This window comes from Pectinophora gossypiella, chromosome 14 (genome assembly GCF_024362695.1).
Source record: "Pectinophora gossypiella chromosome 14, ilPecGoss1.1, whole genome shotgun sequence".
Lineage (NCBI taxonomy): Eukaryota > Metazoa > Arthropoda > Insecta > Lepidoptera > Gelechiidae > Pectinophora > Pectinophora gossypiella.
The window spans coordinates 1,510,612-1,531,274 of NC_065417.1; the positions used below are offsets into that span (position 1 = coordinate 1,510,612).

The 20,663-nt window shown below is 37.9% G+C and overlaps 1 protein-coding gene across 2 annotated transcripts; it reads right to left on the reverse strand.

Moving 5' to 3' along the window:
• Window position 1: 1 nt before the first annotated feature.
• Window positions 2-20,595, reverse strand: LOC126372568 (ubiquitin-conjugating enzyme E2 W). Of its 2 annotated transcripts, none has more exons than XM_050018396.1 (6): window positions 20,499-20,595; window positions 20,071-20,162; window positions 11,728-11,830; window positions 5,898-6,053; window positions 3,069-3,144; window positions 2-1,933 (listed from the first exon to the last, which is right to left on the reverse strand). In XM_050018396.1, exons 1-6 carry the CDS (start codon window positions 20,520-20,522, stop codon window positions 1,920-1,922), a joined length of 465 nt encoding a protein of 154 aa, XP_049874353.1. In that variant the 5' UTR covers window positions 20,523-20,595; the 3' UTR covers window positions 2-1,919. The 2 variants fall into 2 exon arrangements, with proteins under 2 accessions (XP_049874353.1, XP_049874352.1); XM_050018395.1 differs by having other exon boundaries at window positions 20,391-20,527.
• Window positions 20,596-20,663: the final 68 nt, after the last annotated feature.

Below are 20,663 nucleotides of genomic sequence, written 5' to 3' on the forward strand. Positions count from 1 at the left end.
ATTGTTTTTAACTATATTTTTATTTCAATAAATTAAGCAGGTTTCTTTTCAATAATACACAATAATTGTAGTGTTGCATCTGTAAAATAACATTCGTTACAATCAACAATTTACCAATATAATATGGGGATATCCATGTGGGTTTTGTGATTTTTTCCCTCGTCTAAAAATAAAATTAAAAGCTGTTATTGCCATAAAATGGTGGCTTCAAAATGTTCGAATATTGAACATTTTGTTGTCGTTTTAACAAACGGTTTATTTTTTGTTGCCTGATTAGAAAAATAATCACAAAAACTTAACATGCACCCCAGGAATGTGTTGCTAGCCTAAAGTGATACAATTTTCATGAAAATAGTGGCTTTTTACGTGAAATTATGGAACATATATGAAGCAGAGTATTTAGCACCCATAACACAGAAAATAGGAAACATTTGTCTTTGGAAAATAAATCTTTTAAGTGATGGAAAAATAGTTTAAAATAATTTAAGTGCTTTTTTGCCGGACTATCCCACATAGACGGGTTAACGACACATTGGCGTATGGTGTTGCCATCAGCACGACATTTGCTCTGGGATACCATTCGTGAAACTACAAAAATAACAATTCCACAAGCATTTGAAAACGATTGATAATACTTTTAATATCGCTTCAAAAATAGTACCCCTTGGTGGCTAATATGGCTAGAATTTAATGTTAAAAGGTATGTTTTTATCACATTTAACGATTATAGTTTTCGCAGGAAGATTGGTATGATTCTCAGGGATGATTACACTATTTTTAATACATTGATTATGAACACACTTGATGTCAAAAGCACTTATTTTGCTCAGTCTGATAAAACTTCTAATTTGAGTACAGAATACTGATGAATCGAATGAAATATATACTTTTAAGGGATATAGCTTTGTGTTTCGACCAAACTCTTCCCACAGTAAATATTATATAAACAAGTATTGCAGCTGTTATAATCACAAAAAATAAAAAATTCTAACAAAAATACGCGACGAAGAACTAGAATTTATATTGAAATGCTTTTAGGCTCGATTCAAACCAATCTTCAGAAATAACACTATGTGCAAACGTTTAAAACCTTAAATCCTTTGCTAATTTATTTATTACTCTGGAAAACCCAAAAAGTAATTATCAGTTTGAACAGAGCCTCGAAAATGAATTAAAATAAACCCGCTGTTACAGTCAGTTTGATAAATTACAATTGATAATAAAAAATAAAAATTATATACAACTAAATAAATGGATATGACTGAAATTTCAAACAAACAGCACATAAGCAGTATTTTGATTTCATAACCTATTATTCTACTTACAATATTTATAATTTAGCACTGACAAGGTCCATCCGTGTTGTTTGTCTGTGTGGCCATGCTAAAACGAAAATTAATGCAGAACTTTTTTTGTATAAATTATTACGTATTAGAGCCAGCTAATGATGATTACACTTGGTTAAGCTTAATTCCTGCCTAAAAATAAAATTATGAACTTTATAACAAAATTACAGTAACATAACCACACGACGTCTAAAACTCTTCAATTTAGACGCTCGGGCTCTGCCAAAGCGTGTCACTTGTGTTGTTTAAAAGCACGCGTTCTGACTTATACGCACGCATCTTTCAAAATGCGTGTAATAAAGTAGACTGAGACACGCATTTAACCTTCTCAAAGTCAGGCGTTAGGCTTTATAACCCAAGCTGCACGTGGTTACCCCGCACGCGACTCACTCGCACGCAATTTTCTCGCTCGAACGCAGGCAACACGCATTGCGCAAAGCCGCCGGTCGGTCCGCACAGTCACTGCTCGTCACTCACTCGCGCTATGTACATTACAATATGACATATCGACATAACACTTATCACATACTGAGATTTTATCGTCCATGCTCGATATAGCGCCGCGACGTGGTGTTAGACGGAATCATCTGAAATTATATTCGAAACTGTTAATATATGAAAAAACGCTTTATCATATCAGTGAGTGTAAGTGAAATTTTATAAATAAATACATCAAAAAGTAGACAAAACCCGGATTTCTATCAATTAATTTCATTCTGGGTAAATTCAAATTCAAAAATATCTTTATTCAGTAGGTAACATAGTTACACTTTGAATCGTCAATTTTTACATAACGAACGTCTCGTCCGCCTAAAACTACTGCAGCTTCTCACTACCTGTATAGCCGGGGAAAAGAAGCTGCAAGAAAATCCTCGGCACAGGGCCCTAGACGTTCTTTTAAAAAAAAATTAAACATAAAATATTGTTATACAAGTTAAAAATTAAGAGACCATAAATTTTCACCGGATTTGATACTAACTTGTATATGGCTATATTTCGTTAACAAAAAAAATATCTAAAAGGGGCTTACGAGGTTTTCACTAGTTTGTCCGAAATAAACGTTTTTATTACTCCAGTTCAGCAGAAAGAGAGAAAGAGAGAGGTGTAGGAAAATTCACAATTTGTTTTCTGCAGCATGAGATATGATTAGAGATGACATAATCTGTATTTTATTTGTAAGTAAATCTAGTTTTACAAGGAAAATCATTTCCCAATTTCCTCATAGCATAATTTTACCCATAGAAAAAATCAAGAACAATGAATACTTAATTATTAAAGTTATTTTTATAAGCTTATTAGCACTGAATTCTACTTTATGAGTTTGAATTCATGTTTGGATCGTAAATAAAGGATATCACGTGGTTTCGAGGATTTGTGCCGCGTTAATAAATAGGCGCGTGGACTGAAGATTTGACAGGTCCGGTATTCTACAGAAGCGACTGCCTGTCTGACCTTCCAACCCGCGAACGGTAAACCAGCCCAATACAGGTTAGGTCACATACCTCCGAAAATGCATTTCTCAAGAATTTTCCTCACGATGTTTTCCTTCACCGCCGAGCACGTGATAATCATTAACCAAACATGGATTCGAAAACAAATTCGACAATCATCGGTTTAGGCCTGTGCTAGATTCGAACCTGCGACCTCAAAGAGGCAAGCGTTCTACCAACTGGGCTATCACGGCTTCTAGTAAAAAAAAAAGTAATAAGAAAAAACACGTACCGTGATACCACCATTTTGTTTTCTTGGGATTTTTGTTGCAGGTCTTTACGTAAAACGAATTGTCCGGTGGTCGTTTCTGAAATAAACAGAAATAATCATAAAGGAGTGATTACCTATGTAATATGTTTTGTACAATATATATAAGTTTGGTTAGGACATTACAGGTTGATCACCTGGTTGTCCGAAAATAAGATGATCCTTCGGAAGGCACGTTAAGCCGTATCGTCCTACATGGGAGACAATAGTTTTCCGTGCCTCACTTAGTAGGGGCCTCAGAATACCAGCGTCGTGCCGTGTGCGTCAAGCTAGCGGCCTCAAAAAAAAAATGGGCACGAAAAAATAATTTGACCATACCAAAAAATAGTACTCTTATTGAAAAAAATAGTACCTGTTGTAAAAAAATTAGTACCATCACGGTTCTGGATTTATAGCCATGCTTTATTGCACTTGCTAGCTTGACGGTGAGCGAAATTTGGCGAGAGTTAACGACAAGGTCTTTCGCTTTGATTTAAACGTCAAAAAATAGTACCGAAATAGTACTCACCCCCTGCAAAATACCGAAAGTAGTACTTCAACGGTTCCAAAGTTATAAAGGCAGTTCTTTGATCCCGCTAGCTTGACGTTTTGAAAATACCTATTATCTGGGGAATGCTTGCATACTTCAGTTTGTAACTAATGTCAATAAACTCGTATGAAATAGTACTCCCTACCATCATAATTTGGACCTGATTCTCTTTGTAGAAATATGTCAAAAAGTCATTATAACCTATGTCATACATTTATCAAGACAAGTACAGTCGCGAACAAAATTATTACACATGGTCAAGAATGTTGTCAGATTTTAGTATTTTTCCCCATTTTTGGGTAAAAATTGGTGAAGTGCCAGGGTTGTCAGATGAAAGTAATATCATTGTTGAAACTCTTTGAGTTATTCTACAAATACTGCAAATTGTTTATTAACAAACACTTCGATCCGTAACAAATTCAACATGAAGGTATAAATTATAAAATAAAACAGCAGATTAAAAATGTATTATGATGTATTAAAATCACAGATTGTTTTCGATAAGAACTAGACCCATGCAGCCATTTTCTATTAAAATTAGTGCATATGGGTGTATGCAATAGGATTTTTTTGTAATAGCAGCACTCTGAAGTGCAAAGAAATGGTAGGGTAGACCTCCAAAATGGCAATACTTACGAATAAATTGTGAGGTTATGTAATTGTCTACGTGACTGTATCAACAACAAATGTATGGCATAGGTTATGATGATTTTTTAGCATTTCTACAAAGAGAATCGGATCAAAATTATGATGGTAGGGAGTACTATTTCATACGAGTTTATTGACATTAGTTACATACTGAAGTATGCAAGCGTTCCCCAGATAATAGGTATTTTCAAAACGTCAAGCTAGCGGGATCAAAGAACTGCCTTTATAACTTTGGAACCGTTGAAGTACTACTTTCGGTATTTTGCAGGGGGTGAGTACTATTTCGATACTATTTTTTGGCGTTTCAATCAAAGCGAAAGACCTTGTCGTTAACTCTCGCCAAATTTCGCTCACCGTCAAGCTAGCAAGTGCAATAAAACATGGCTATAAATCCAGAACCGTGATGGTACTATTTTTTTTACAACAGGTACTATTTTTTTCAATAAGAGTACTATTTTTTGGTATGGTCAAATTATTTTTTCGTGCCCATTTTTTTTTTGAGGCCGCTAGCTTGACGCACACGTCGTGCCTCGCGTCGCGGTTTATGCTGAGTGAGGCCCTTTTATAAAGGATCCCGAAAGAAACCTCCATTATTGACCAGTCCATAGGTACACCAAATTACAATTTGTCTTAATGTCTATTGCCTATTTATTTGTACTCTATAGTGGAAGTTGTTTTTATTGCGTGTTTTGATTGTAAGTTATGTGTTATTCCGTGTTTGATTTTATATTTGTTACTGTGGTCTTCTCTCACAATCCACGCGATAGAAGGAGCATTTTATATAAATTATATTGTAATAAATTTTATTTGTATAAAGTATGTTGCATTTCTGTCTTGATTGATGACTTTTGTATCTCTTTATAACAAATGGAACATTCTAGAAAGACAGGGGATGATTTTTGAATCGGTCGCCTTCAAGTCACTTTAGAAAATATGTACCCATTTCACGCAGCACATCAGAACTTGTCATTTGCTAGATGAGACAGGTATATACAGTGTTAGTGACATCGTAACGAATACTGAGGGGGATGATTCAGACCATGATATGAGTTGATATCAAGTGCATTATCCTGTCGGAAAATTTATGATTATAGTATATATTTTTTTAATTATTTTCCGTTCCATACTTTTGCGACGGAAAATTCCTCTCGACATCGTCTCTGAATCATCCCTCAAAGCTTTCGTTACGATTAAAAGATTTAGCGTACTTATGTAATCGACTGACTTGTAAAGCAAGTTTATTTTTATTGCCGATGTGCCGATCGCTATTTTTCGCATGTTTTTTTTTTCCATATATTAAGTTTCCAATGATATATTGTGATGCCAAAGTTATAAAATACTGATTTCTTTAAATTTATTTTTTAGTTACATCTTGGGTCCTAATTTGTATATCGCCCGAATGGTTCGCTTTTGCAAAACAAAAATGCTGTTGACATCTGCAGCATGACTCCACAGCAAGATGCCGTACGACATTAGGCTGTGGAAGTAGGCATTAATGTACCTAATACCATGTATAGAACACCTAACTACTTGTGACTTTGCAATTAATAAATGAATATGAGTGTTGTCTGTGCGCTGAATGTGCCCGCTAGTGCGCTAGTGCTAGTGTGTGTTACCTTCTCTTTACAGCTACTGAGCATGGAGACGATGGAGAGGCAGACCGACTGCACGGACAGCGCCGGCGACCAGTCGTCCGTCAGTATGGACAGGCAGATGTGCCCGTTGGAGTACACGTGCGGGTGCACCGGGATGTTGTTGCCTATGAATGTCACCTGCCGACAAATATTACATAACGTAGTATCATACATACATAAATAGCCTATATACGTCCCACTGCTGGGCACAGGCCTGCCCTCAATCAACCGGAGGGGGTATGGAGCATACTCCACCACGCTGCTCCACTGCGGGTTGGTGGAGGTGTTTTTACGGCTAATAGCCGGGACCAACGGCTTAACGTGCCCTCCGAAGCACGGAATCATCTTACTTTTTCGGACAATCAGGTGATTCAAGCCTGAAAAGTCCTTCCCAAACAAAGGACAGTCTCACAAAGTGATTTCGACAAAGTCCCCACCGGGAATCGAACCCGGGCCTCCAGATCGTGAGCCTAACGCTCTAACCACTAGACCACGGAGGCTGTTACTGTGATTGTTTTTATTGTTAACGTAGTATCATTCACATTTATATTACAATGTATAGGGATGAGGAGCTCGGTGGCGCAGCGGTAAACGCGCTCGCTCTGCGATTGTTGAAGTTAAGCAGCTTTCGCAAAGGCCGGGCATAGGATGGGTGACCACAACAAAGTTTTCATCTCGAGCTCCTCCGTGCTTCGGAAGGCACGTTAAGCCGTTGGTCCCGGCTGCATTAGCAGTCGTCAATAACTATTAATCCGCACTCGGCCCGCGTGATGGTTTAAGGCCCGATCCCCATATCCATCCATAGGGAAGGCCCGTGCCTCAGCAGTGGGGACGTTAATGGGCTGATGATGATGATAGTATCATTCACATTTATATTAACTAACTTTATTATATTATCATGTATCGATACAAACTATGATATTATTATTACTCCTTGCATCAGCACCAGAGTGTGATCTGTTTGTGAGTGAGTGGACGTAAGTATGTCGCGAGTGTCTGAGGTTCTGCGAGATGAAGAATGATGTGTGAAAATTAAATATGTTTTTTTTTTGTATATTATTTACACCTAAGTTATATATGTTTAATTATATTATTGTTTATATTGAAAGTTTCACGGCGCATTGGCGCTTCTGCACTGTAAAGTCGTGAAATGTAAATAAATAGGTACATAAATAGGGTTACAATGTATAGGGATTACAGGCGTAAATGATATGGACATATCTATGCGTACATATTTATCGTCATTCAATGTCAAAGTCACAAAAATACATTAGTTGTTTGCCCTTGAATCGGCAATGTGAGATCATTTTATGCCGCGTTAATAGACAAATCACACACCAAAGAATACGTGTTAAGGTGATCGCGTACGTAGACGCGCCGCGGGAGCCGCACGCGCCGATGACATCGCTTTTCGCGGCAAAATGCACATTTTTTTTTAAATTGACTTATTGTAGATTTGCCGCAGATGGCATTAACTACTTGGCCAGAAGGTGCACGACGTTGCATACGATTTCATACAAAGATTTATAAAATGCGATGACTTCGGCGCGAGCGGCTCATGCAGCGCGGTTTTTTGATAATCCTATATTTTTCAATATGAACGACTTTTTTATTTTGATACCTACTATTAAACAGAACGACGAGTTAAGTACAATATTGATTAAATTTCAATAAAATATCATTCATTTTACAAGCGTCTATAATGCGCGCTAACAATTAGACCTCTCAAAGTGCGCAAGCTAGTGTTGTGACGTCCATTAGCACATGTATCAGTCGATATTAGGTCAATAGATTCTTTTCTATCTAACACTACCTAGAAAAGTTTGAGGATCAGTGTGTCAGAGGGTGTGAGGGTGTATTTGGGGTGGTATTCTGGTCATTTTATATTGAGTCGGTATTCACTACGCTCTTTTACTATTTTATTCCTGCGGTGCGTCTAGGTACGCGTTCACCTTTAGAAGGAACTTCACTTCATAAAAAAAATGTTACCAGTGAAATAACTACAGAAGGGAATAGATTTTTCCGTAGTTTACGAAAGCAACGTTATTATAATGAGGGCCTTTCCAATATGTCTGCCCGTAGAAAAAAATAAAAAATAAATAAATTATGGATCTACCTACTCCACTCCAATCTCATCAGTCATCCCGTGATCATGGCACTTGCAACAGTGTCGAAATATCGGAAGTCTCATATCCCTACTTTAAACGCGGTAAGAACCCGTTATTATGTGTTTTAATTATGTGATCCAAATATCAAGCAACAATTAGTTTTATATATGCTTCTGCCATTACATTACATTTTTGAATAATTATGTACCCCAGCAATGAGAAAATAGGTAATTATCACGTTAGAAGTAAACAGCGCCATCTATCGTGTGTTTGGGGAACGCCGATTGGAAAGTCCTTCATGATAAGAATTGTTCTGCTATAATTTTAATGCGGTCGTAAATACAGTAAGTGACATTAAATAATAATGCATTCAATCAATATGGGTTCGTAAATATACCCGTAGTGGAACAAAACGTATGGTAATAATGAACCATATAATATTACTAGCTGGACTGAAATGGTGTCAAATGAAAAAGTGCTGGAAAGAGTTGAAGAAAAGAGAACCATATTGAAGACTATAGAGAACCGGAGAGGAAATATGATTGGCCACCTGATACGACACGATTCATTTATAACAAACATTATAGAAGGAAAAATTGAAGGGAAGAGAGGAAGGGGTAGACCTAGGATAACATTTATGAAACAAATAAAAGAGAAGGTGCAGGTCGTGTCGTATCGGGAGGTGAAGGTTTTGGCGGGAAGAAGAGAGGAATGGCGATTACTCCACCGACAAGAGCGCAGCTCTTAAATAGAGAGAGAGAGAGAGAGAGAGAGGGAATATTACTAGCTTTCTCCCACGATTCCGTCAGCGAGACACGTATTTTTTTTCCACTCCCTTTTCATCCCCTTCCATGCAACTTTAAGAGTGAAAACTATCTTATGGTCTGAAACTCTATATCGAATTTCATCTAAGTCAGTGACTCTCTAAAGTCCGGGACCTCCGTGGTCCAGTGGTTGACCGTTGGGCTCACGATCCGGAAGTCCCGGGTTCGATTCCCGGTGGGGACATATCACAAAAATTACTTTGTGGTCCCTAGTTTGGCTAGGACATTACAGGCTGATCACCTGATTGGCCAAAAATAAGATGATCCGTACTTCGGAAGGCACGTTAAGTCGTTGGTCCCGGTTACTACTTACCGTAAGTAAGTAGTCGTTACCCTTTTGTCAGGGGTCTTTGGCGGCTCAATAGTAACCCTGACACCAGGGTTGATCAATGAGTTATTCATTAACACAATCGAGACCATTATAGACAGCGACGTAGCAACCTTTCACGTTGGTCTAACAGAAAGCTCGGTGAAGTGTGGGCATTTAGTTCATCTTGCGATGGTATTTCTGATTACACAAATTGGAATAGTCGTGAGATTATGTTATCTTGTATGATGTGCCCATCTAGTATCAATTATTGATTATTTTTTTATATCGTTCTTTTTATAGCTTGAATAGTCTATGTAATCAACGCACCAACCTACGTCATCAAAATTCGATTCAACATTAATTATACATTCCGTCACTAGTCTTAAATTGTCCTGTGTACGCGCCTTCCTCTTTACTGTCCTTGTGATAAAGGTTAATATAGAGGTATAATGATTTTTGATATTTTAATATTGTAGATTAAAAAAACGGCGTATAACAGCGTTGAGAATATCACATCTGAGGCAACTGATAAACTTTTTAAATGCAAGCTAAAATTTTTGTTACAAAATAAATGCTAGTGCTTATATCTGTATTTTGTGTCCATTGTGCTCAATAAAGTATTTAATCTATCTATCTAGTAACATTATTTGAAACTAAAATAATAATTTTGGTTGGTTTTACTGCGAAAATTAAAATACTTATACTGTGATAACATGTACAATGTCATTACTTATTAGAAATATGATGTTCCATCCTTCTTTTTTCGCTTTGAGTTTGTATTTTTGAAAGTTTTTACCACGCACTTCCCCGTGTTGCCAGTTCGGCGCCTAATCGCGCACTGAGGTAAAGTACTGTCAACGTCGTTATATTAACAGTAACTTTGCGTCCCACTTTTTGAGCGCTGATGTCCAATCTACGGTAGTAGTAAATCTATGACTCATACAAAGAAAGAAAATCACGAGTGGTGGAAAAAAGTTCAAATGGTTTAGGGGCAAAGAAAGCCTTTGTAATTACTGCAAATATATTTGCACTCGTATAAATTGTTAACAGTGTCTATAAATGAAGTTTACACAGATGTAGAAACTGTATAAGAATAAGTAGGTGGTACAATTGTTCTTCATTTTTTCATGCACTTGAAATTATTTTCGCTTTGCCTGTAATACAATGCTATTGCAATGCAAAATACTCTTTATTGCATATAATATAAAATATAACAATTATAAATAAATAGGACAAAATAATTACAATTGTACAGTTCATTATGACGTATTTGGTACAGCTATGGTATAAGAAAACTTGGTATGCTCAATCCTGTGCATGATTCTGAGTTGATATCAAGTGAATTTTTTCGGAATTATGGTCTCAATCATCCCTTAAAACTTTGGTTACGATGTCACTAACACCCTGTTTACTATACACCTCTGACTTTCCCTTCGGGTGTGATGCGATGAACGAATGAATGAATGAAAAATGCTTTGTTCACACACAAACACAGAACAGGTACAAGGAAAAGCTATGCTATGCCATGTTACTATTATATATGTTATATTGCTCAATTAAGTATGTATTTTGTAGTCATATAATGCACGATGACTCACTGTTTATTTTGTCATAATCACATACCATCTGCATATTCTTATCTACAAGATATCAAGTAATTTTAGATAAAGGACGCAATATTGATTTTCGATAACACATGAGTTTTTCAATTGCAGTACCTATGTGGCGCCTTGTAATTTGGGCAATGAAGAGTGTTTCTATTAAGGATACGATAATATTGTTATATTAGTTAATAACTTGTTTTGTTTCTATGATTAGATTAGATTAGTGATTATCTAGAAGATATGAATGCATGGGATTAACTGTCTGGGTGGATAGAAGAAGAAACTGTCTGGGTACTCATAATAGACAGCCAGATTACTAAATTGTATAACAGTATTTTTGTTTTTTTTTTTTGTTTTTGTTAGCCGAGGTTTTTCCTGCAGCTTCTTTTCCCAGGCTATACAGGTTGTGAGAAGCTGCAGTAGTTTTAGGCGGACGAGACGTTCGTTATGTAAATAATGACGATTCAAAGTGTAACTGAATAAAGATATTTTTGAATTTAACTAAGCTGTCCTCGGAGTGAATAAAAAACATAGAATACGTTAGTTTTTATTTACGGAAGCACGGAGCGAAGAGCGACGAATCGCGCGGTGAATTCAAACACATGGTGTCGTATGAGAGCGTTCACGCAGAAGCGTTGTCGCGCGCGATTTAATTAACAAATAAGCGCCAATGAGCCGCTTTACAGCGCTTTCACTTTCATTGCAAATGGCGCCTAAGCTCAAACATAATATGAGCTCACGGCTATATCCCAATGGCGTAGTCAGAGGTACATTCATCGTTAGCCTTAGCTAACCTTTCTGTTAGACTAACGTGATAAGTGGTGAGCCGTATCGCCGTCTATAATGGTCGAGCCAACTGTGTTAGTGAATCTGCACTTAAGATAAATTAATAACACATTGGTGCAAGTCCAGTGTATCACAGGACCACAGTCACTAGTGTTTAAGCTCAGAGTATAAGACACTCACCTCAGGGGAGTCGAACGGATACTTGTTTGTGAATTTGAACTGCAATACAAATTTTTCGCCTTCATACAATGTGCCGGGAACTCCTTCCATGTGTACTGTCCACCTGTTAACAATAATAATAAAACAATAAATTTACGGGCTTTCTGGTTCAGTGGCTGAGGGCTCATGATCCTGAGGTCCCGGGTTCGAATCCCGGTGGGGATATCACAAAAATCGCGTTGTGAGCCCTAGTTTCGTTAGGACATTGCAAGCTGATCACTCGGTTGTCCGAAAGTAAGATGATCCGTGCTTTGGAAGGCACGTTCAGCCGTCGGTCCCGGTTACCAATTACTGATGCAGTACGTAGTCGTTAAATGAGCCATGTCAGGGGCCTTTGGCGGTTTGATAATAACCTTGACACCAGAGTTGATGAGGCTGATAATCCTCCTCCTAACCCACACGACAGAAGAAGCTGACATAGTGTCAAGTCATGTCAGCAGTTGTACAGATATCACGAATGTGCTTTAAAGATCTTTTTTTTTACTTTTGAAGGGTTTGCTCTTGGCCCCAGACTTGCCCGAATGCATTGACGAGGCCCAAGATGGAGCTCGCTCGCCCAGAAAATGCCTGTTCACTCTGGCTTCGAAGCACCCGGGTTATATGCATTCGGAAATACAGAAGACGGCAGAGAATTCCACTCCCTCGTTTAATATTCTAACAGTAACCCTGACACCAGGGTTGGTATTGGTAATCCACCTCGTAACCGACACGATAGAAAAAGTTGGTTAGAATCGTATAGAGATGACCTATCGCTATCCGTTACTTACTATTATCCAGTGTTTACAACTTAATTGTTGTAGTAACAATCTAACAACAATGCAATACTAGCACTATTGTTTGCGTATTACGTGAAGTGATTATTTGGTTTGCGGTAACATACATTGTGTGTGAAAGTAGTAAACTTTACTAACATACCTCACGCCCTCAATAGCTATTGGTGTGGGCAGAGATACAAGTCTTCTGAAGACACTTGGGATTGAAGTCCTAACACGGATTTAGATTGGATTGTAATAAACTGTTCAGGTCAGCACTGACCATTATGGTCATTTACTTTGTGTTAGAAGGCCAACCCTCTTTGGTGAGTCATCATTATATTCTTCTTCTATCGTGTGGGTTGTGAGGTGAATTACCAACCTCATCAACTCTGGTGTCAGGTTTATTATTGAGCCGCCAAAGGCCCCTGACATGGCTCATGTAACGACTACTTACTTACATCAGTAAGTAGTGACCGGGACCAACGGTTAAACGTGCCTTCCGAAGCACGGATCGGAGTTACTTTTTGGACAATCAGGTGATCAGCCTGTAATGTCCTAAGCAAAGTAGGGATCACAGAGTGATTTTTGGAAGTCGTATCATTTTGTTACAAGCGAATAAATAAACAGATAAAAATAATAATAATAATGTTAATGTTGTGTGTTTATGTTATTGTAATAATGTTTCCTATCCACTGGTTGCCTGGAAGAAATTGCTGCTTAGCAATAAGGCCGCCAGATTGTACTGTATCTATCATCATCTGTGTGAATTTGTTTTGTATGTTGTGTGCAATAAAGTATATTTGATTTGATTTGATAAAATAACTCAGTCTAATATTATACAGGGTTTTAGTGACACCGTAACGAATACTGAGGGGGATGATTCAGGGCGCCGTCCCACTTGCGTCAGACAGAGTACTGCGGGGCGGAAGGCAAGAGGGAAACCACTGCCCTATTTTTCCCTAAAAAGTAGCATGGAAAATGCTGCACCGACAAGAGCGTGGCTCTTAAATTAGTGATGACTGTTTATGTGGTGTCCTAAAATAATAAATGATTCCTTTTTCCTTTTTAAATTAAATTTTGTCAATAATTACAATATTTTCTAATATTAGCAATAACAATTCAATTCTATCACATTAAAATTAAAGTCTATACCTGTACTTCATACTGCTGGGCACTCTTCCTCGTGTCTATGTAGGTATGATCAGAGAGAAAAATAAACACTTAGCATCACGCCTGCATCCCCGACGCGGTAGAGGTGTATTCGGGTGCATCCGAGGTGCCCAGAGTAGTATATTCCAAAGCCGAACTAGGAATCCTGTCCTCCGCCTCTGAATAGCACTGACAGTTACTGCTGCCCTCTGACAGGTTCCAGGTTACAGTCCTGTGACGCGCCCTATCCGAACTCAGCCACCATCTCACTCCGGCCTACTAAAGAAGAGGCGCCCACACCCGCAGCAAGAACGCGCCGAACAGGAATTGCCCCAGCGGAGGGCAGAGAAGGTGACTGCCCCCCTGGGGGCCGGGTTAAAGGTCTTGTATGAAACCAAAACCAAAGTCCCGGACATAAACAGTACAATACAATTATTATGTATAGACACACATAGACATACATACATAAACAACCTATATACGTCCCACTGCTGGGCACAGGCCTCCCCTCAATCAACCGGAGGGGGTATGGAGCATACTCCACCACGCTGCTCCAATGCGGGTTGGTGGAGGTGTTTTTACGGCTAATATCCGGGACCAACGGCTTAACGTGCCCTCCGAAGCACGGAATCATCTTACTTTTACGGACAATCAGGTGATTCAAGCCTGAAAAGTCGTTACCAAACAAAGGACAGTCTCACAAAGTGATTTCGACAATGTCCCCATCGAGAATCGAACCCGGTCCTCCAGATCGTGAGCCTAACGCTCTAACCACTAGATCACGGAGGCTGTTAATATGTGTGTGTGTGTGTATAGACACACCTAGAATCAACATAAAACTAACTAACGAAGTGAACATAAAGAAAATAATAAAAAAATACTAGGTAATAAAAATATAATGTAATGCCATAATATGTTTTTACTGGTGTTCGTAACTCTTGGCAATAAATATTACATGAGGAGTAAACGGAATACACTCAGAACAGTGTGGGAATAGATATATTTCCTATTCTTTCGTTAAAATTGTTCTTTTTTACTCGTAGGTACAATCAAAGAGCAAAAGTGCAGTCAGTGAGCCTGGAGGATTATTATTATTTTATCTTTGATGCGCCAGACTTGCTCGAAGGCATTGATGAGGCCTAAGATGGAGCGAGCTCGCCCAGAAGGTGCCTGTTCACTCTGGCCTTGAAAGCACCCGGGTTATATGCATTCGGAAATACAGAAGACGACAAAGAATTCCACTCCCTAGCAGTGCGCACAATGAAGGACGATGCAAAGCCCTTTGTGCGAATAGGATATCCACCAAATAGGGATGGAACCCAGCCGTACGTCTGGAAGTCCGAAGATAAAAGGGATGGTGGAATGAGCTCGTGTAGATCGCTATTTGTAAACAGTGGTGAAATTATGAACCATTAGCTGTCATGATTACAAAATTTATGTTTTTTGGTCTATTACAGAAACGACATGTAACCAGGAGGTTTTAAGTGCAACCAGTTAATTAAACATAAACTGCCTATATACTGATGGGCACAGGCCTCCCTTCAATCAACCGGAGGGGGTATGGAGCATACTCCACCACGCTGCTCCACTGCGGGTTGGTGGAAGTGTTTTTACGGCTAATAGCCGGGAACAACGGCTAAACGTGCCCTCCGAAGCACGGAATCATCTTACTTTTTCGGACAATCAGGTGATTCAAGCCTGAAGTCCTTATCAAACAAAGGACAGTCTCACAAAGTGATTTCGACAATGTCCCCATCGGGAATCGAACCCGGACCTCCAGATCGTGTGCCTAACGCTCTAATCACTAGACCACGGAGGCTGTTATTTAATTACTTTGCAAGAAATTGATTGGACTTTTGCACCCTATCGTACATCCATCGCAAGATGAATTAAGCACCTACACATCACCGAGTTTTCAGACCAACGTAATAGGCGGTAAGCCGTATCACCGTCTATAATCGAGCCAACTGTGCATGTTAATGCTGATTATTTTTTAAATAACAGAGTTTTTATTTCAAGTGTTTGTCGCCGACTAGTCGACTTTCTTTCTCGACTAGTCCGCGTCTAGTGCATCTCTTATGTTGTTAATTAATTAGCAAGGATCAAACACGTGAACCGAGTACCGAGCACATTTCCAACTGCGCTACGTCCGATTTAGAATAGCAATTTAAAACGTATATATATGAAGTGGATGCCAAAACTCTTGTTAATAGAATCTTTATTTATATATTTTAAGCATATAACACGCAAAAACGAGTAATATTTGCGAACGAATGAATCTGGTCAGCTGGTCTACCGACCTTCACGACTATGTACGAGTGTCGCACGCAAATATATGTTGGCTCGTGTCATGGTATAAGAAAACCAGGTATGCTCAATCCTATAACAAGCCGCCATTGCTAGCCCATATTGACGTAGGTGTTACCATTAAATTCGTATCTCCAACATTCCAAGGGCGTAAATTTTATTACTTATTAATGTACCTATATAATTACTATTATTTGTCACATAATATTAAAATCATTAAAACTGTAAGTAAAGCTTTACTAAAAGTTCAAAATTTCCTCGCAAATTAATTAACAACATTGGGCGTGGGTATTTTTTTTTACGAAATGGCAACGTAGAGTGGGATGACGTCAGCTGGGCTAACCTTGAAATGCCAGCTGTCACTTTTGAGCATACCTGGCTTTCTTATACCATGGCTTGTGTAATGATGAGATAGGTACGTCGAATTTAAGGTTGACCACCGTATATTTAAGGTTGACCACAGTCATAATACACGCGTAATGGGCGCGCGATCGTAGAAGTAGTGTTGCTATATTATGAATTATAATAGTAAAACATTGGCCCCGATTCGTGCAGACAACGCCTAATTTTATTTTAAGTTATACCTGTCATTTTCTTATCCGCCGAAAAGGAAAGGGACGAGTAATCGACAGGCATAACATTTATGAAACACGCGTCTATTTTAGGCAGAAATTTAAAAATCCCTTCCAAAATTTTATATCGGCCAACAACCCGACATAATTAAGTCGACAGCACACGTCTAACGGCTTGCATATGAGCGAGATGCCTATTTTATTCGCCCGGGTTATTCATTCATTTTAAAATTAACAGTTGTCAATCATCCGTCCCTTTCCTTTTGGAGAAAGAAAATGACGGGTATAACTTAAATAACATTTGGAGATGACTGCAGGAATCGGGCCAGTATAGCAGTAAGAGATTAGAGCATCTTATTTTTTATCTAGTATATTTATCTGAGGCTGAAATCGCCTGATAGTCCGAAAATAACATGATTCCGTACTTCGGGAGGCACTTTAGGTTACTTAAAGTAAATACGTAATTACGTAGGTAGTCATTATACCTATTATGTGCCATACGAGGGGATTAAATACTTCTGTGCTCAACCGGGAAAGAATAAAAAAAAACTTATAACACGTTCAACTGCTTGCCTTCCCGGGCATGTCGTAAAATCTGAGAGAAAGATCCTGTCCTTTCTAACATGATGGAATAATGTTATGGGCGATAGGCTGATCCCTTATCACCAAAAGATTCATCATATCCATTTTAGGACTTTAAGAAATAGTTTATTATAAAAGGACGCCACCAGTCCATTGCTCATATAATGTAGAATCATAACATAACAACATAACAAATACTTTATTGCACAAACAGGAAAAAACAAAATACAAAACAAAAGAGAAATAGAATTAGTACAATAGGCGGCCTTATTGCTAAGTAGCAATCTCTTCCAGGCAACCTTTAAGTATAGGAGATATTGAATATTAAGTAATATAGCGGGATAGTGCAGCATGGGAATACTTGTGCATATAAAAATAAATACACTTTCGACTACATAAACTACATAATCCTTAAAGGATGGAATGCAATGTCTAGCTATTAATTTGATTAAAACATTGGTGTCATCGTTTTACAATATAGAGCCCAAGGTCTTCATAAAACATTTGATGAAGACTTGAAATGAATACTTAATTGAATTATGTTTTTAATCACATCACTAATTTAAAAGCCACGTCTTGTCGGTGTAGCATTCTCCATGCTACTTTTTAGGGAAAAATAGAGCAGTGGTTTCCCTCTTCCCTTCCCGGTTTTTTACAGAAACGACTGCCTATCTGACCTTCCAACCCGCGAAGGGAAAACCAGCCCAATATAGGTTACGTCACATACCTCCTAAATGCATTTCTCGGAAATGTGGGTTTCGTCACGATGTTTCCTTCACCGCTGAGCGCGTGATAATCATTTATGATCCAAACATGAATTCGAAAACAAATTCGACATACATTGGTTTAGGCTTGTGCTGGATTCGAACTTGCGACCTCAAAGTGAGAGGCAAGGGTTCTACCAACTGGGCTACCACGGCTTCCTCTTACTATATGATGATGATGTCCTCCCAGACGTATCCGTCGACGGCGACACCCTTAGCTAGTGTTATCCTGAGCTCTTGCATGGGCGCGGGCGTGACTAGCAAAACCAAATTTGGTTTTGAAAGTCCTGTTGCAAGAAGCACAATAGAGAGTCCCACTTGAGTTATAAGTGTTGTGGTAGCAGGGCTTGGGTCGTGTTTTTCGGATCTGGCGTTTGGCGTCAAGACGGACTACTACATACTGCGATTCTGTTACACCACTTTCGCTTCCACTCTCATCATATGTCTATATTTTCGTGATTATTGATGAATCATAATGTTAAATCCAATTTTGAACTCTAACCTAACCATGCATGTACTAGAAGGCTATCTATAGGGAAAACCACAAGCATTATTAATAATATCATTATTGAAAATCAATTTAATTATTTAAGGTAATTTATGTTGAGGAAACCTACTTTTGCAGATGTACCTAAAACTTTTCGTGTGGGTTGAAAGGTTTAAAACCGACTTTATCAACCATGATTTTAAGGTTATAAGCAATTACATACATACATAAATTTACTCCGGTAATCCCTAATGGGGTGGGCAGAGCCACAAGTAATCAAAGACAACTTACAGCCACTGTTTATACGAAGTCGCCGCGACTAGTTTTGAGTGATGTCCACTACCAACTTATGATCATTTCGACGAACATCCGTTTTGTTAATTTTGTAATAGTTTTGTGAAAATTTTTAAGTGATGTTATTGTCTTGTCTTTCGTGTCTGGCGTCCTTTTATAATAAACAATTTCTATTCTATTCTATAAATAATATTCTCTCAGCTCTCATGGCTCTGTCCACCTCCATCTATTCTGTCTGTTGTTTGTGTAGATAAAGATAGGAGAGGTAAAAAGAACTGTTTTTACGCCTTTTCCCAGCCTATTGTGCTATTGCCAGGCAGTCACATAGGTACTTACTGGAATTTTCTATGTACATACAATGTTATAGATTAACATAATTAAATTACAAAGCATCAAAATAGAACTAAAAACTAAGTGGGTACCTACATTCGACAGTTCATGTTTGTAGTCTACATGGATATTTTTCTATAGAAAAGGTATAATATGCAATTTATAGTCTTTCAGCCAAGAAGTTAACGCCTTGTGAGTCAAACCTACAAAGTCGTGTATGAAAAAAGAAATGCAATTTATAGTGTTTGATTACCTTTGAAAGTGTAAGCACAATTTATAATAACATACCTATTTGCCATTTGGTGCCCCATATTTTCATGACAAAACTAAAATACCAGTCAGTGATACCAATTAGCTGGTAAAGTAGACAATGTTTTTATCTACAAAGTGTGTCATATGTATTCAAAAGTTACATCTAATCAGGCAATAACCTATTTTAAAACTCTTATCATAGTAGAAAGTGGAAAGTATGTATATTGTTTTGAATTATTTTTAAATGACAATTATCTACGTAGCATGAGCCATGTCAGGGGTCTTTGGCAGCTCAATAATAACCCTGACACCAGGGTTGATGATGTTGGTATTCCACCTCACAACCCACATTATAAGAAGATTTAAGTGGCACAAAAAAAAAAAACAAAAAAAGGCCTAGCCTAGTGTAGGGAATCAAGGTAATTTAATTGAGTAATGTCACCTGCCATTTAAAAATGCAGTAAGAACTGTCTTCTGTCTCTACACAATAACAGCTGATTTTACAATAAAAATAATTCAGTGTGTCAGCTACATAAAGAAGTCAATAGAATTTTTCCTTCCTTATGTATAAATTTGTAGTACATAAGTAGTGATAAATAGTAAACTTAGTAATTCTTCTTCTAGTAATTTTCTCCAAATTGTTCTAATTAATAATTATTTTAAGTAGCGCAAGTATGTTTAGATTTTTCATGTTTCTTTTAGTACTTTACATTGCTAAACAGTGTGTAGCATACGTAATTTGGCACAAGGGTAATTTTCCTTCGGTCTGAACATGTACTTGTTAAAATTCATACAGATAAGCAGAAACTCACAGTGTTAGATTTTGGCTGGCCTGATCTCCGTCCACGGTGACTCCTGGTGGAGGCTCTTTCATCAGGGACATAAGTTCTTTCTGCAGTCTCCGCTAAAAATCACCAATACTATTGTCACATATTCAAAATGAAAACAAAGAATACATAAGCTACAACGCGGAAGCTATAAAAGTATACGGCTAGGCCGTGAAACAATGTTATATATTATCGACAAAAGCCAAGTATTTGGACAACACAACAATAGAAAATATGACTAAATCTTTCATTATAAAACTGTCACAATATCGAAGCAATAAATATATGGAAATCTGTGGTCGTACCATGGAAGTAACATTGTTTTTCGTATCTAAAATTTGAGACATGTTGATAACGCGTAAATTGGGTTGAAGAGTTAAAGAGAAACTATTTTATTGAATATTTTTACGAACCTCAGACGGGGACATAGCGGCCATTTGCAATCCAATTTAGACGTATGGTGTTGCCACTACAAAAAATTAAAAAATAATTTACTTTTTAGTACTTTAAATTGGTCGGTGAATGGGATGCTTTATTTGGCGTGCTTTTTCTGGCATATTTCAATTGTTAGTGATATA

Coding starts and splice junctions, on each gene's coding strand:
- LOC126372568 (XM_050018395.1), bottom strand. CDS start 20,432: ATGTCTCAAATTTTAGATACGAAAAACAATGTTACTTCCATG. Junction 11,831..20,070: donor GCCAGCCAAAATCTAACACT/GTGAGTTTCTGC, acceptor TATTGTTAACAG/GTGGACAGTACACATGGAAG. Junction 6,054..11,727: donor ATCCGTTCGACTCCCCTGAG/GTGAGTGTCTTA, acceptor ATTTGTCGGCAG/GTGACATTCATAGGCAACAA.